Here is a 15,599-nt window from a genome sequence, read left to right as displayed (position 1 = left end):
CAGAGGAGTCCATAGGGTCACAAAGAGTTGGAAACAACTGGGTGACTAAACAACAACAACAAAAACTGGAAGCCCTGCTGTAACAGAGTAAGGGCCACCTGTGTGGAGCCTGGAGCATCCGGCCCCGCCCTTGGCGTCCGACCTGAGGGCGCCCAAAAGCTCAAAGACTAGGAAACGTGAGTCAGCTGGTGAGCAGAACCCAGGGAGGTCTCCGAGCCCTCGGCTGAGTCAGAACTCTAACATCCTTTGCCTGGGAATTGGGTGCGGAAGCGGGCTATACAATCATTTTTTAAAGAAACGTTTATTTTCCCCCTTTGTCTTGTTTCGCACTTCCGCTGTGCCATCCCTCTTGATGATGACTTACTTCAGAAGACTGGGTCAGCAGTTTTATTTTCAGTGTTGAGATGGTCTTCCCAACAGGAAGGACGGTAACACATAAAACAGGTTGTCTGGGAAAGTAGAGAATTCTATCTCCAAAGGAGAGGAAGTGGACAAGTTGACTCCATTTATGTTTTCACAGTTTCAGCCCTTTTTAGGGACTGTGGGAAGGGCTTATAGGCCAGAGCTCACCCTCCTCACGGGCCCCTCTTTCTACACCCTCCCCTCTGGTTTTCATCTTCTGGGAGCACCCCACTCATGACCAAGGTCCTGTGCCCTGAATCCAGAAGCAGTCTTGCCCCTCTCTTTGTTAAGCCAACAGGAACGTCTCAAAGCGCAGACGGTGGAGTCAAAGGAGACCACCAACTCCAGCTCTTCCACTTCACTGTGCAAGTCTGGGCTCCGGATGTAGTATCTTTGGCTTCTGGCTGTTGTTTTGTTTTTTTTTTTTTTTCATGCTTTTTTCTTGGGGTAGGGGGAAAGATTTTGTGAGGTTAAATGAGATCTTGAATGTGAAGGACTTAGTAAGGGCTTGGCGAACAGTGGGTACTTAACATATGTGGCTGTTGTCATTATCAACAGCCTACCAAGGAACGGAGAGATGAATGGGGGGAGAGGATGCATGTGACTTGCATAACTGCCTTCTCTCTTTTCTCCATTTTCTTTCTTTTTTAAAAAGCATTTAAAAAATATATTTATTAATTTGGCTGCATCAGGTCTGAGTTGTGGCATGTGGGATCTTCAGTTGTAGCATGCAGACTCTTAGTTAGGGCATGCAGGATCTAGCTCCCTGACCAGGGATCAAATCTGGGCCCCCTGCATTGGGAGCCATCGGGTCTGAGTTGTGGCATGTGGGATCTTCAGTTGTAGCATGCAGACTCTTAGTTAGGGCATGCAGGATCTAGCTCCCTGACCGGGGATCAAATCTGGGCCCCCTGCATTGGGAGCACAGAGCCTTTAGCCACTGGACCACCAGGAAAGTCCCTCCATGTTTCTAATCCCCAGTCACTTAAAGAAATTAATGTCAAATAGGGACCCCAACAGGGTTTTTATAAGGATTAAAGAAATGTAAAGGAAAAGCCTTTTACTAACCCCAGCGGTTAGGACGTGCATAACGCATTTCTGTCTGCTTACCTGCCAGCTAGGCTTCCCTGGTGGTTCAGATGGTAAAGAACCCGCCTGCCAATGCAGGAGACCCTGGGTTCAATCTCTGGGTCGAGAAGATCCCCTGGAGGAGAGCATGGCAACCCACTCCAGTATTCTTTCCTAGAGAATTCCATGGACAGAGGAGTCTGGCAGGCTATAGTCCACGGGGTCACAGAGAGTCCGACATGACTAAACGATTAACACTACTTTCACACTATCCACCAGCTAGTCATCTTTCATTCCACTCCAGCTCCGTGTTAAACACTCTACTCTGCCTCCTCCCTTACCTGTCTCCACAACCCTGCCAGGTGGGAGCCATTGCTGTGTTAACCTTAACCCTTTTACAGAGGTGGAAATGGGTTGGGCATTCTGCCCTGGACTACCGTGTTCCATGGCTCCCAGCGAGGGTCACCCCACTGCCACAGCTCTTCAAACCTTGAGATGAAGAGCATATGGGCACTGGGATGACAAAAAACCCTTGCTAAAAAGTCTGCCACACAGGAATTCATGTGAGCTCCTCTTTCCTTGCTCTTTTTCTAAACCTAATGCTTAGATTCCTCACTCCAGCGAAACACACGATTCTGTCTCTGGACACATCTTCTCACCCCTTCCTTCAAGGCTCTGTTCTCACCGGTTTCTCAAGTCTCCCCATGTGGAACCCCTTCCTCTGCTCTCTTTCTATGCACATGTGGGGCTCCCTCCCAGCAGGCCAGCGCTGACTCTGTCCCAGGCAGCCCCTGACGAGCCTGAACACTTCTTCCTGCCCGTGTGCCTGACAACACATCACTTCCCTGTCCCCCTGCCGGCACCAAGTCCACTGTCCCCTTTATCCTGCAGAAGCCCTCAGGGTCAGGAAGGCAGAAAGCTCATGTTTATCTACAGATGAGCGAATACAAGCTGACAGTATCTGACCAGCACGGGGAAGAACAAGGACCCAGAACACAGGCCTTCCAGTATGTGGAATGGTCAAATTACAATAGATCAATACTTCCCATAGACCACCTCTCGGGTTCACTATTCCCAACTCTGCAAAGACCAGGATAGCTGTTAAAATACATGGTTCTGGGGTCTGACCACCCTGTGTCACCTCTTGGTCTGCACTGAGCAGTAGACACTTTCAAAGCCTCCACTTCTTCATCTCTAAAGCGGGGATGAATAACAGCAGCTTCCTCCTTGAGCCAGAATAAGGATTCAATGAAATCCTGCACAGAAAGGACATGACTTCAACTGGGCTCAGGGCAGAGGCCGGCTACGTGCTGGCTGTTAAGTCCTTGTCACTATGATTGCTGCGACATCTACCAAAACTTTCCTCATGATGACGACCGTCACTGCTAGTCTAGCACAGAACTGGGTTTGCTGGCTTTTTCCTGGGTTAGCATGTGCTAAGCACAATATCTCTTTTTGCTTTGAGTGATGTCTTATTAAGGTGGTTGTTGTTCAGTCACTCTTATTAAGGTGGTTGTTGTTCAGTCACTCAGTCGTGTCTAACTCTTTTGCGATCCCATGGACTGTAGCCAGCCAGGCTCCACTGACCATGGGATTCTTCAGGTAAGAATACTGCAGTGGGTAGCCATTTCCTCTTCCAGGGGATCTTCCCAACCGAGGGATCAAACCTGCATCTCCTGCACTGGCAGGCAGGTTCTTTACCACTGAGCCATCAGGGAAGCCTGTCTTATTAAGGTACATTGTGGGGGAAAAAAAGCAGAGGATGCAAAATCAGAAAGACAGTCCCCAGAAGAGAGTTCCCTAGTGAAGTGTAGGAATAAAATTGCCTGCTTTCGTCCCCACCTCAGCCTTTCACCCCACGCAGTTTATCTCATCTTGGTGACGCTGTCATTCTCGCCACTCTCTGCCCTCCCGGGAATGTGGTTACCAGGGGAGCAAGGAGCACAGACGAGGAGTGAACAGGTACCTGTTCCGTCAGGAACGAAGGCTTGTAGGCACCGTCCGTGGACTTGTTCCCGGTGCCCCGCATGGACTTCATGTGAGAGACGGCCATGCGCAGGATGGTGAGCTTGTCAGGCTTCCGGGCCAGCGCACTGCACGTGGGAACCATGTCCGAGAGCTCGGTGATGTACTGAGTCATCTTGTTCCGCCGCCGCCTCTCGATCTCACTGTGGTTCTCTCTTCCCGAAAGCACAAGATCAGGGTGGGGGAAGAGAGACGGATCAGACCAGGGCTTACTGTCTAACGGGGTAAAACGGCACATCCCTAACACCAAGTCACCAAAAGATGAACTGGTGATGGCTCACTCAGTGCCTTATGTGAGTGTGTCGGTGGGGTATATAGCTGCTTTACAATGTTGTGTTAGTTTCTGCTGTACAACCACCTGAATCAGCCATATGTATACATATGCCCCTCCTTCTTGGACCTCCCTCCCAACCCATCCCCATCCCACCCCTCTAGGTAATCACAGAGCACTGAGCTGAGCTCCCCGTGCTATACAGCAGCTTCCCACTAGCTATCTGTTTACACATGTAGTGCATATATGTCAATCCTACTCTCTCAGTTCGTCCCACCTCCCCGCATATCCATTCTCTGTTTGCATCTCTATTCCTGCCCTGCAAATAGGCTCATCTGTACCATTCTTCTAGATTCCACATACATGTGTTAATATACAATCCATCCATACATATTTGTTTTTCTGACATTACTCTTTATACAGGCTAGATCCATCCACATCTCTGTGGATAAATGACCCAATTTTGTTCCTTTTTATGACTAAGTAATATTCCACTGTATATATGTACCAATCTTCTTTATCCATTCCTCTGTGAATGGACATCTAGCTTGCTTCCATGTCCTGGCTATTGCAAATAATGCTGCAATGAACACTGGGGAGTGTATGTCTTTTTGAATTATGGTTTTCTCTGGGTACATGCCTAGTAGTGGGAGTGCTGGGTCATATGGCAGTTCTATTTTTACTTTTTTTAAGGAACCTCCATGCTTTGAACACATCTTAGAGCAGCTTCTGGACACCTTAGCAAGCTTCTGTCTCAGGGCATGGGGTGGGAACAGACTTCCACAGATACCTCAGTCTCATCTCTAAACATGTCTTCAAAGCTTCCACTGCTCGCATGTACCTAGGTATTAATACTTTTTAATAAGCATAAAGAATGAAGACATGACCCTTCAGGCGTCCAAAGTGAACCAAACACGCTTTCCAAGTGCACCCACGAATGCTAGGCTTGCACGAATATCCACACACATTGAATGTAATAGTTATCACCGACTTGAAACAAATGGTTTACCTTGACCCACAATGAGAAACACGTCTAGCCTCCTCGCCATTCCTGGCATCCCTAAGCAGACAGCCACACCACAGACCCACATCCCATCACGTTGTGAACAAGCCCCTGCTCTACCAGCAGCACATTTTCCATAGCCTAGTATGCATAGAATATGCATACCTGCTCTCTAACAACAGAGCCAAAAAATCCCAGCACTGCCAGGAATTCTGAAAGCGACACTCAGTGACATGCTTAAGATAAAAAATGAACAGAAGGGACAGGAAAGTGTTTCTGTCTCGAAATGATCACCTCTAGGCTTGACAGGGAGTAACAGCCAATCCAGTTCCACGACACGGAGACAAAGCTGTCACGTGGGGTAAAAGAATTGTCTAAAAACACAGCACACGTGTCTGGTGGGATTTAGGGTTTCATCGGTGCTCATAGGCTGAGGGTGGCAGTGACAGCAAGAAAGGAAGAGCCCTGGGCAAGGCTGCCTCACACACTGCTTGTATTCACAGGACTTTGCACACCCTGCCCTCCAGGCCAGGAGCAGATGCCAAGTGGGCCTGATTGTGGGCAGGTCTCACGTGAACATACAAACAAAATGGGGGGAGTGAGACTGTGGTGAGGGAATTTGCCCGGTGGTCCAGTGGCTAAAACTCGGCACTCCCAATGTTGGGGGCCCAGGTTCCATCCCTGGTCCGAGAACTAGAGCCCACATGCCTCAGCTAAAAATCCTGTGTGCCACAACCAAAACTCCATGCAGCCAAATAAATAAATATGAGTAAATAAATATTTAAAAAATAAAAGCCTGAAGTGAGTGGACTTGGGTGGGCCTGGTGAGCACCTCTGTATGGAGAGCACTGAGCCAGGTGCCCAGAGAGGACGGGCCAAACGGACCAAGGAATGTCCCGCTCCTTTCCTAAAGGAGCGAAGTGTTTGCTCAGGACAGTAAAACATCACCGTGAAGAGTGGAATGAAGGCAGGCGTGATCAAATGCTCTGAGAGGCACATGGAAAGTAAAGCCCACAGGAGAGAGTAAGGGAGGAGAGGAGGAGGTGGTCCTGGGGGCCACAGGGGCTGAGAGGGTGCGGGAGGAGCTGAGAGGCAGTTGGCCCTGACCTGGCAGCAGGTAAAGGGGGTGCACTATGGGAAGAGCAGCAGTGGGATCAAAGAACGGGCTGGAATTGGAGTGAAGCCTTTGGGCAGGAGCAGACAGGCTCTCAGTTCAGTCTGTGTGTTGTGATCCTGTGGATATTCCCAAAAACGCAGACCCAGACCTTCCTCTCCATTCCTTCAGGCATGCCCCAAATATGCAGGATAGAGTCCAAGCCCCTTCCCTCCCCGCTTCCTGCTAGTTACCACAGAGACCACCCCAAGGCAGGACTAGGGCATGCCTACTTCTGATCCCATTTCCAAAAGACCCACAGACCAACTTGTTTTGTAAAACATCTGAGAACAAGAGTCTTTGTGAAGTTCTTAAAATGGATCTAAAGCAATTTCGTCACCACGCTGATTCAACCCAACTCATGAGAACAGGTGCTTGAAGGAGACATGAGGACAACTGTTTAAAACAGTATTGATTGGCTAGTGCAGAAAAGGCTCTACTTCATGAAATGAGACTGAAAGAGTTACCAATAGAAGGTCAAAATGAGGAAGAGCTGCAAATTACCTAGCAACAAGCTCTGATAAACAAGTGAGTGTAGCTACTGAATCTATTAAAATATATGTAAAATATGTATATATATGGTTTTATTTTGAAGGATCACGGAGGCAAGAAACAGGAACAATGCCATCTTGTGAAAACAGAAGGAAGTGTCTCCAGGACCAAAGCCACCTCCTCCACAGGGTGCGGAGCGATGGGGATCTGCTTGGAGGAGTTGCAGGGGCAGCCTGTGTACTTAGCATCTGAGTTCCATGGGCCCCACATGCAGCATCCATAAAGCAATGAGCCCCTCTGCACGTGGGCGCCAGGGTGGGGGCCCGGTAGCAGTGACCGCTGGGGACACAGCACAGCATCAGCCGTGACCCCTCTGCTGGGACCAGAGGACCAACCGCCTGGCCCAGGAACATGGCTGCAGATGCCAAGGGCAAGGAGGAGGAGCTGTGGCTGCACGCTGCCTCGCGCTTCTCTGCCAACTCAGGGCCCGCAGGTCTGCGAAGGGAAACCAGAGCATAGGATCCAAGTCCATCCCACACTATCTTCAGGAATGTCCTTTGTGTAGGATGACCCTGGGGCTCAGAGTGGGACTGATTTACCAGGACTTGAACTCAGCTCCCCAGCAGAGCGTTGTCTGGTCCCAGAGTCAGAGCTGGAACACCGGGGAGACAAACAGGCAGAGACACTTAAGGCTCGATGGGGAAGAGAAGCCTGGTAGCTTCTACAGACACAGCTTGGGGCTACTTATGCCTCCAGAAACGATCCCCTCTTCCCCACAAAGCCTGGGGTCATCCAGGACTGTTGGCTTCCCCAGTGGCTCAGCGGGTAAAGAATCCTCCTGCAGTGCAGGAGACGTGGGTCACTTCACATCAAGGTTAACCTCTGCAGGAGAACAGAAGGAGCTGGGGTCACTGAACAAGGAGAGAAGGACATCAGAATTGAAGCTAGATGACATGAGAGTCAAACAGCTAGGAAGAGGTCACTGATTCAGACAGGCCTGATGGCAGAGGACTGTCTCCACTCGACACAGCATTAATCCCACAGCTTCCAGCCCTAATCTCAGCTCCAACCCACCGAAACGACAAGACTGTCTCAGGCTATCTCCCCTGGTAATTTGGTTCCTCACAGGCTACACTGTTCCTCAGAGAACTACACCCAAGTTCTCTGCCAGACTTCTCTGGTTCATAAGAACTAAGCCTGACAAAGCCACTATGGAGAACAGTGTGGAGGTTCCTTAAAAAACTAACAACAGAGCTGCTATATGACCCAGTATTACCACTCCTGGACATATACCTGGAGAAAACCATAATTCTGAAGGACATATGCACCCTGATGTTCATTGCAACACTATTTACAATAGCCAGGACATGGAAGCAACCTAAATGTCCATCAACAGAGGAATGAATAAAGAAGATGTAGTACATACATACAATGAAATACTACTCAGCCACAAAAAGGAATAGAACTGTACTATTTGCAGAGACATGGATGGACCTAGAGATTGTCATGCAGAGTGAAGAGAATCAGAAAGAAAAAAACAAATATTGTATGTGCTTGCAAAGTCACTCAGTCATGTTCAATTCTTTGTGACCATATGGACTGCAGCCAGCCAGGCTCCTCTGTCCATGGGGATTCTCCAGGCAAGAATGCTGGAGTGGGCTGCCGTGCCCTCCTCCAGGGGATTGTCCCAACCCGGAGATCAAACCCACATCTCTTACATCTCCTGCATTGACAGGCAGGTTCTCTAATATTGCTTACAAGTGAAATCTAGGAAAATGGTAGAGATGAACTTACTTGCAAAGCAGAATTCAAGTCACAGATGCAGAGAAAAACTTACCAAGTTTGTTAATTACCAAGGGAGGAGGGGAGTGGGATGAACTGGGAAATTGGGATTGACACATATACACTACTGATACTGTGTACAAAACAGATAACTAATGAGAACCTACTGCATAGCTCAGGGACCCCTACTCAGTGCTCTGTGGTGACTGAAATGGGAAGGAAATCCAAAAAAGAAGGGATAGATGTATAGTGACTCACTTTGCTGTACAGCAGAAACTAACACAAAATTGTACAGCAACTATATTCCAATTAAAAAAAAAAAAAGAAAAAATCACAGTTAAAAAAAAAGGGAACAAAGGCTGTCGAGGCAGGGAGAGCATCTGGAAAGGCTGAGAGTGCTCATTTGGGTGTTTATTCGGCAATGTCAGAAGGCTCAGCTGAAATTCTCCTTACTCTAAACAGAATCTACATGGCCAAGTCAAGGTGTCCCCCACAAGGTGACTGATGAGATGAGGGTAATCCTTGCTCCCTCCTGGCCGTCCTCTCTGCATCAGAAGTACTCTGAACATCCTCCACCTTGAAACAAAACGCCTGGCTCTCTAAGCTAAGACGCACGCTGAGAATTCTGTGAAATGACAATCTTGTTCTTTTTTCTGCCAGGAAGGAAATGAAGGACACATCCACATTGCATGTTTCCCCCTTATCCATGGGGTTTTGATGGTGAGAGCTCTACATAAAACAGGGTGATGAATTCAGGAGGAAAGAGGAAAATACCATCACAACCCAGAGAGACAGGGGAAAAAAGTCCACAGGCATAAATAGTGCACAAAACCAAGAGGAGAATGTAAAAATGGGCGTGATAAAAAAGGAGAAATTCTGTGGGAACCTTCCTGTCGGGGTTACTTTACTATTAGATAATGTGAGCAGTTGACTGGCGAAACCCTACAAAATATCACGACTCCTTATGAGCTAATGCAACTGGGTTCGACCATGTCCGAGGGAACATTTGAAAGTCATACAGATTAAAGGTGGAACCCCAGGAAGGTCAGAGACGGTCCTCAAAAGGTGAAGGGTGAAGGAAGGGGTGGAAGAGAGGCTAATAGAACCCATCCAGGTCTTTTGATTCCAGGTTTGTAGACAGCCCCATGCACTATAGCTGAATTCAGAGCAACAGGTATGAGAACATCCAAGACCTTCTGAGTCTCCTGAGAAAGGACGCAGAATGAGTGAGAACTCAGCAAAAAATCAGGGTGATAGCACATAGCAACAAAAATGAAAAGTTTGGGAGTGAGCACTTGGGTGTTTCTAAGATGTAAACTCCAAATCTAGAGACTTCCCTGGTGGTGCAGTGGTTGAGAATCCGCCTTCCACTGCAGAGGCCTGGGGTTTGAGCCCTGGTCAGGGAACTAAGATCCCACATGCCATGTGGGCAATTAAAGCCCATGTGACACAACTAGAGAAGCCTGAGCACCACAAGGAAGACCCAGCATGGCCAAAAATTAAACAAAAAATAAACCCAACATTTAAGAATATCTCTATTTCATGTGTCCACTCTTCTGTTTTAATGACCACTACACAATGCATGTGGCTCAGCAGTAAAGAATCTGCCTGCCGATGCAGGAGCCACAGGAAACCCAGGTTCAATCCCTGGGTCGGGAAGATCCCCTGGAGGAGGAAATGCCAACCCACTCTAGTATACTTGCCTGGGAAATCCTATGGACAGAGGAGCCTGGTAGGCTATAGTGCATGGGGTCACAAAGAGTCGGAAGCCACTGAGTGACTGAACAACAAACTGCTCAATAAACTGTCCCCTCTGGTCTTCAGTTCCTCATCCCCAGTCTACTCCTTGGCCCCTGCAGACCGGCTTCTGCCCCCCAGGTTGCCCTTGACTTTGTGTGTGGGGAGGGGAGCACCTTGGTCAGCAGAGCCCTGTCCTGCATGTCACAGCCCCCAGAGCAGCATCAACTGCATGTGGGAGGGAAGCCTGAGACCTGGGGATGGTGAAGCGAGTCTCGGGGCATTTCTGGCCCTGGCACTGCGTGTGTGCACCCTTGCGTGTGCACAGGCGTGTACATGTGCCCAGCAGTTGAGTACCCCTACACAGTTCCTCCAGAACTGGTGAAACCAAAACTAAAACATCTGTTGACAAATCAACAAAAATCAGCTGTAAGACGACAACTGCAGAAAGGAGAAGCAAATATAGTCACCAAGCAATAGAGAGAAAGCATGAAAAATATTGAGTTTGGAAGCAGCTAGCTCTAGGGGAAGAGTAATATATTTAAGACTTTGAACATTTTTCAAAAAGTTACTTGGGGTTGCCCTGGTGGTTAAGAATCCGCCTGCCAACAGAGGGGACACGGGTTCAGTCCCTGGTCTGGGAAGATCGCACATGCCTCGGAGCAACAAAACCCATGCACCACAACTACTGAAGCCTGCATGCCTAGAGCCCACAAGCCCTTCTCTTGTGGTGGTGGCAACAAGAGAAACCACCACAGTGAGAAGCCCACGCGTCACAACTACAGAGTAGTCCCTGCTGGCTGCAACTAGAAGAGCCTGCCCATAGCAGTGAAGACCCAACACAGCCAAATACAGTAAATAAATCTTTTAAAAAACTTTTTGCAATCCCTTTTTAAGCCACCATCAGTATTTTTTGGATTAAGGCAGGGGATATATACATATATATATAAGGGCTTCCCAGGTGGCGCTAGTGGTAAAGAACCTACCTGCCAACACAAGAGACAAGAGACATGGGTTCAGTCCCCGGGTTGCGATGATCCCCTGGGGGGAGGAAATGGCAACCCACTCCAGTATTCTTGCCTGGAGAATCCCATCCCTTAAGGGCTATAGCCACGGGGTCGAACAGTCAGACATGACTGAAGAGACTTAGCACATCCACACATATATAAATAAATCCTCTTTTATCTATTTAAAAATGCATGTGTGCACATCTGTGTGATCTGTAAGCAGCTTAACATCTGAGACCTGCTGTGAGAACATAGGAAGCAAACCTAATTGGCTACAATGTACCTCCTATGTGACTGTGACCATATTCCCCAAATCTGAAATTGAGACACGATGTCTGATAGCAGGTGGGACATTTGAATTTGGGACCACCCTCAAGAGAAGCTGGGAAAGCTGGCTGCACACACATCAGGGTGATGTAAAGAAGTGAAAGTGTTAGTTGCACAGTCATGTCCGACTCTTTGCGACCCTATGGACTGTAGCCCACCAGGCTCCTCTGTCCATGGGATTCTCCAGGCAAGAATACTGGAGTGGGTTGCTGTGCCCTCCTGGGATCTTCTGGATCCAGGGGTCGAACCTCTGTCTCCTACGTCTTGTGCACTGCAGGGGGGATCTTTACCATTTGAGCCACCAGGGTAGCTCAGGGTGACACAAACCATGGCCTAGCATGCTGGCTGGGTTCTGAGACAGCAAACTCTGCTGGCGAGACACCTGCCTCTCAGCCCCTCTCTTCTGACACCTGGCCTGAGGGCTCCCTTGGCTGACTGTGAACACAGGAGGAGGAAACAGAAGCCGCCCCAAGGCATGCCATGCCTGCTGCCGAGGGAGACAGCCTGCAGCAGTCTCTCTGGCCTGCCTCTGGATGGTGGCCAGTGCAGCTGGCAAAGCAAAGGGAGGGGTGAACTCAGTGGTCTCCCCAGCTAGGAGCAGCTCAGATGTCCCCAGCAGCCAACGGGTCCATCAACCCTTCTGCCGTCAGACTGAAGTGGCCCCAGGCTCCCACGGGCACCAGCATATGTTGTAAGCTCACCCCATCTTTCCCTCTTATTTTTAATGTGAGGGGAGGGGGAAGGATGTGGTTCACAGAAGCCCAGGTTTGAACCCTGACTTATGTACAACCTGACTCAAGGGCAGGCTTACAGCAGAGTCTAGGATTTCTGTTTCTTCCTGGTGGGACCCCACACAATGAGTTCTCTGTGTCCCTGCACTGTTATTTCATCACTGACACTGATCTTCCATCAAGCAAATGTCACTCATCTCTCTCTTCCTCCTTCTGTTCTGAGACCCAGGAACCGTCGCTTCCTGAGGTCAACACGCTATGGAACGTTATCTCCAGGGGAATTCTGATCCAGAGGAATCACAAGGCTTTGTTTCCTCACAAAGGAAGGCTGTGTAAGGCAGGCGCAAATCAAGCTGGGGTGACATGTGCCCTTATTTCCCAGGTCAGCTTCCTTTCAGGAACACAGCGCTCCCTGCTATTCACATGTATCCTAAGAAAGAGGTGGACATCAAGCTTGGGTTCTGTCTGCACCCAGGGGAAAATAATACATGCTCTTGTTGTTGAAACCTGTGTCTTGATTTGATTAGAAGGGTCATCAGAGATCAAAGAGGGTTCCACTTCCTCGCTCCTGTATCACCGGAACTGAGTGGAGGGTGGAACTCAAGAGTTCTCAGGGAGGAAAGTGAATCAAGGTTGAGACTTCCAATGGACCTGGAGAGTCCAGGGAAGCCCAGAAATAGGAACTAGATGCCTGTTCCTCTTGGGTTTGGGGAAAGGATGCTCAATTCACACCTATAATACGGGTAAAAGGAACCCGACCAAAAGTAACTTCCAAGGGAATGAGCAAACTGGGGGAGGTCATGGGTACAGAGTTCAATACAGACGTCATTCTTCTAAACATTTTTTTTAGAGTTTTTTTTTTTTTTTTTTAATGTGGGCCATTTTTAAAGCCTTTATTGAATCTGTTACAATACTGCTAATACTGCTTCTGTTTTATGTTTTGGTTTTTTGACCACGAGGCATGCGGGATCTTAGCTCCCTGAACAGGGATCGAACCCACACCCCTTGCATTGGAAGGCAAAGTTTTAGCCACTGGACCACCAGTTCAGTTCAGTCGCTCAGTTGTGTCCAACTCTTTGCGACCCCATGAATCGCAGCACGCCAGGCCTCCCTGTCCATCACCAACTCCCAGAGTTCATTCAGACTCAAGTCCATCGAGTCAGTGATGCCATCCAGCCATCTCATCCTGTGGCGTCCTCTTCTCCTCCTGCCCTCAATCCCTCCCAGCATCAGTCTTTTCCAATGAGTCAGCTCTTTGCATGAGGTGGCCAAAGTACTGGAGTTTCAGCTTAAGCATCATTCCTTCCAAAGAAATCCCAGGGCTGATCTTCTTCAGAATGGACTGGTTGGATCTCCTTGCAATCCAAGGAACTCTCAAGAATCTTCTCCAACACCACAGTTCAAAAGCATCAATTCTTCGGCACTCAGCCTTCTTCACAGTCCAACTCTCACATCCATACATGACCACAGGAAAAACCATAGCCTTGACTAGACGGATCTTTGTTGGCAAAGTAATGTCTCTGCTTTTCAATATGCTATCTAGGTTGGTCATAACTTTCCTTCCAAGGAGTAAGCATCTTTTAATTTCATGGCTGCAATCACCATCTGCAGTGATTTTGGAGCCCCCAAAAATAAAGTCTGACACTGTTTCCACTGTTTCCCCATCTATTTCCCATGAAGTGATGGGACGGGATGCCATGATCTTCGTTTTCTGAATGTTGAGCTTTAAGCCAACTTTTTCACTCTCCACTTTCACTTTCATCAAGAGGCTTTTGAGTTCCTCTTCACTTTCTGCCATCAGGGTGGTGTCATCTGCATATTTGAGGTTATCAATATTTCTCCCGGCAATCTTGATTCCAGCTTGTGCTTCTTCCAGCCCAGCGTTTCTCATAATGTACTCTGCATATAAGTTAAATAAGCAGGGTGACAATATACAGCCTTGACGTACTCCTTTTCCTATTTGGAACCAGTCTTATGTTCCATGCCCAGTTCTAACTGTTACTTCCTGACCTGAATACAAATTTCTCAAGAGGCAGATCAGGTGGTCTGGTATTCCCATCTCTTTCAGAATTTTCCACAGTTTATTGTGATCTACACAGTCAAAGGCTTTGGCATGGTCAATAAAGCAGAAATAGATGTTTTTCTGGAACTCTCTTGCTTTTTTGGTGATCCAGCGGATGTTGGCAATTTGGTCTCTGGTTCCTCTGCCTTTTCTAAAACCAGCTTGAACATCTGGAAGTTCACGGTTCACGGATTGCTGAAGCCTGGCTTGGAGAATTTTGAGCATTACTTTACTAGCGTGTAAGATGAGTACAATTGTGCGGTAGTTTGAGCATTCTTTGGCATTGCCTTTCTTTGGGATTGGAATGAAAACTGACCTTTTCCAGTCCTGTGGCCACTGCTGAGTTTTCCAAATTTGCTGGCATATTGAGTGCAGCACTTTCACAGCATCATCTTTCAGGATTTAAAATAGCTCAACTGGAATTCCATCACCTCCACTAGCTTTGTTCGTAGTGATGCTTTCTAAGGCCCACTGGACTTCACATTCCAGGATGTCTGGCTCTAGGTCAGTGATCACACTGTCGTGATTATCTGGGTCATGAAGATCTTTTTTGTACAGTTCTTCTGTGTATTCTTGCCTCCTCTTCTTAATATCTTCTGCTTCTGTTAGGTCCATACCATTTCTGTCCTTTATCAAGCCCATCTTTGCATGAAATGTTCCCTTGGTATCTCTAATTTTCTTGAAGAGATCTCTAGTCTTTCCCATTCTGTTGTTTTCCTCTCTCTCTTTGCATTGATCACTGAGGACCACCAGGGAAGTCCTAAAAAACTTTATAAAATAACTGAGGCTGCCAGTCCAAACTGTGGGCTGTGCACACCAGAGAAAGGTACCCATCACCCAGGGGAGGTTTTCAAATTCATCAGCAACCAAGAATTAGGAATTCTTGGGCAGTGGAGGGGGTGGTGGGGTGGAGTGGGGAGGAATGTCACGGTAGGTCCTTCCATAAGTAAACTGATGTAGATGGGAAGTTTGCTAAGATTGATGGAATGATCTTTGCTCTTTTTCTCAACATTGTCAAACTTTCTCCCATAACTTAAAACAAGATAATAATAATAATAATAAAGAGCCATGGGACAGGGCACGCCTCACACTTCATGTAAGTGATGCACCTACCGTCACAGCACCCGCGGGCTAGCATCCTTCTGGAAGGCAGTCTGCACTCCAGACAGCCCTGAGAGCCTAGTTAGAGATGCTGTCACATGGCCAGCGAGTGACGTAGTTCTTAGGAACTTAAGGTCCAGTTTTCTGCATCCAGAACAGGGCCACCCAGGTTTCTTATATTTCTCCTTATTTCCCATGGTAGAAAAAGAGGCTTTATCTTGATTGTTTTTCTAAACTTGAACTCTAGGCCTGTCTTTTAAAAAGGGATCCATTAAAACTAGCAGTCTGTTTAATTTAAAAAGCCAACAGAGTTAATCACTTGTTAATACTTAACTTTTGAAAATCTAGGCTGGGATATGGCAGGTTTTGCTAAGAGTTACCTGTCCCTGAGCCAAATATAAGCACAGAATGAAGGACAAGGCCGTCAAGCTACAGGCA

At 47.9% G+C, this 15,599-nt stretch overlaps 1 protein-coding gene across 6 annotated transcripts in view; it reads right to left on the bottom strand.

The window, feature by feature from the left end:
• The window catches only part of ARNT2 (aryl hydrocarbon receptor nuclear translocator 2), a 193,128-nt gene that overhangs the window by 130,255 nt on the left and 47,274 nt on the right, over positions 1–15,599 (bottom strand). For all 6 annotated transcript variants that reach the window (XM_070775243.1, XM_070775241.1, XM_070775242.1 and 3 more), the window contains exon 4: positions 3,437–3,650. In XM_070775243.1, coding sequence (XP_070631344.1) covers positions 3,437–3,650 — 214 coding nt within the window. The remainder of the gene's footprint in view (positions 1–3,436; positions 3,651–15,599) is intronic.

This window comes from Bos indicus, chromosome 21, assembly GCF_029378745.1.
Source record: "Bos indicus isolate NIAB-ARS_2022 breed Sahiwal x Tharparkar chromosome 21, NIAB-ARS_B.indTharparkar_mat_pri_1.0, whole genome shotgun sequence".
Classification (NCBI taxonomy): Eukaryota; Metazoa; Chordata; class Mammalia; order Artiodactyla; family Bovidae; genus Bos; species Bos indicus.
The sequence above is the reverse complement of the archived record's forward strand: the minus strand, read 5'-3'. Positions and strand labels throughout refer to the sequence as shown.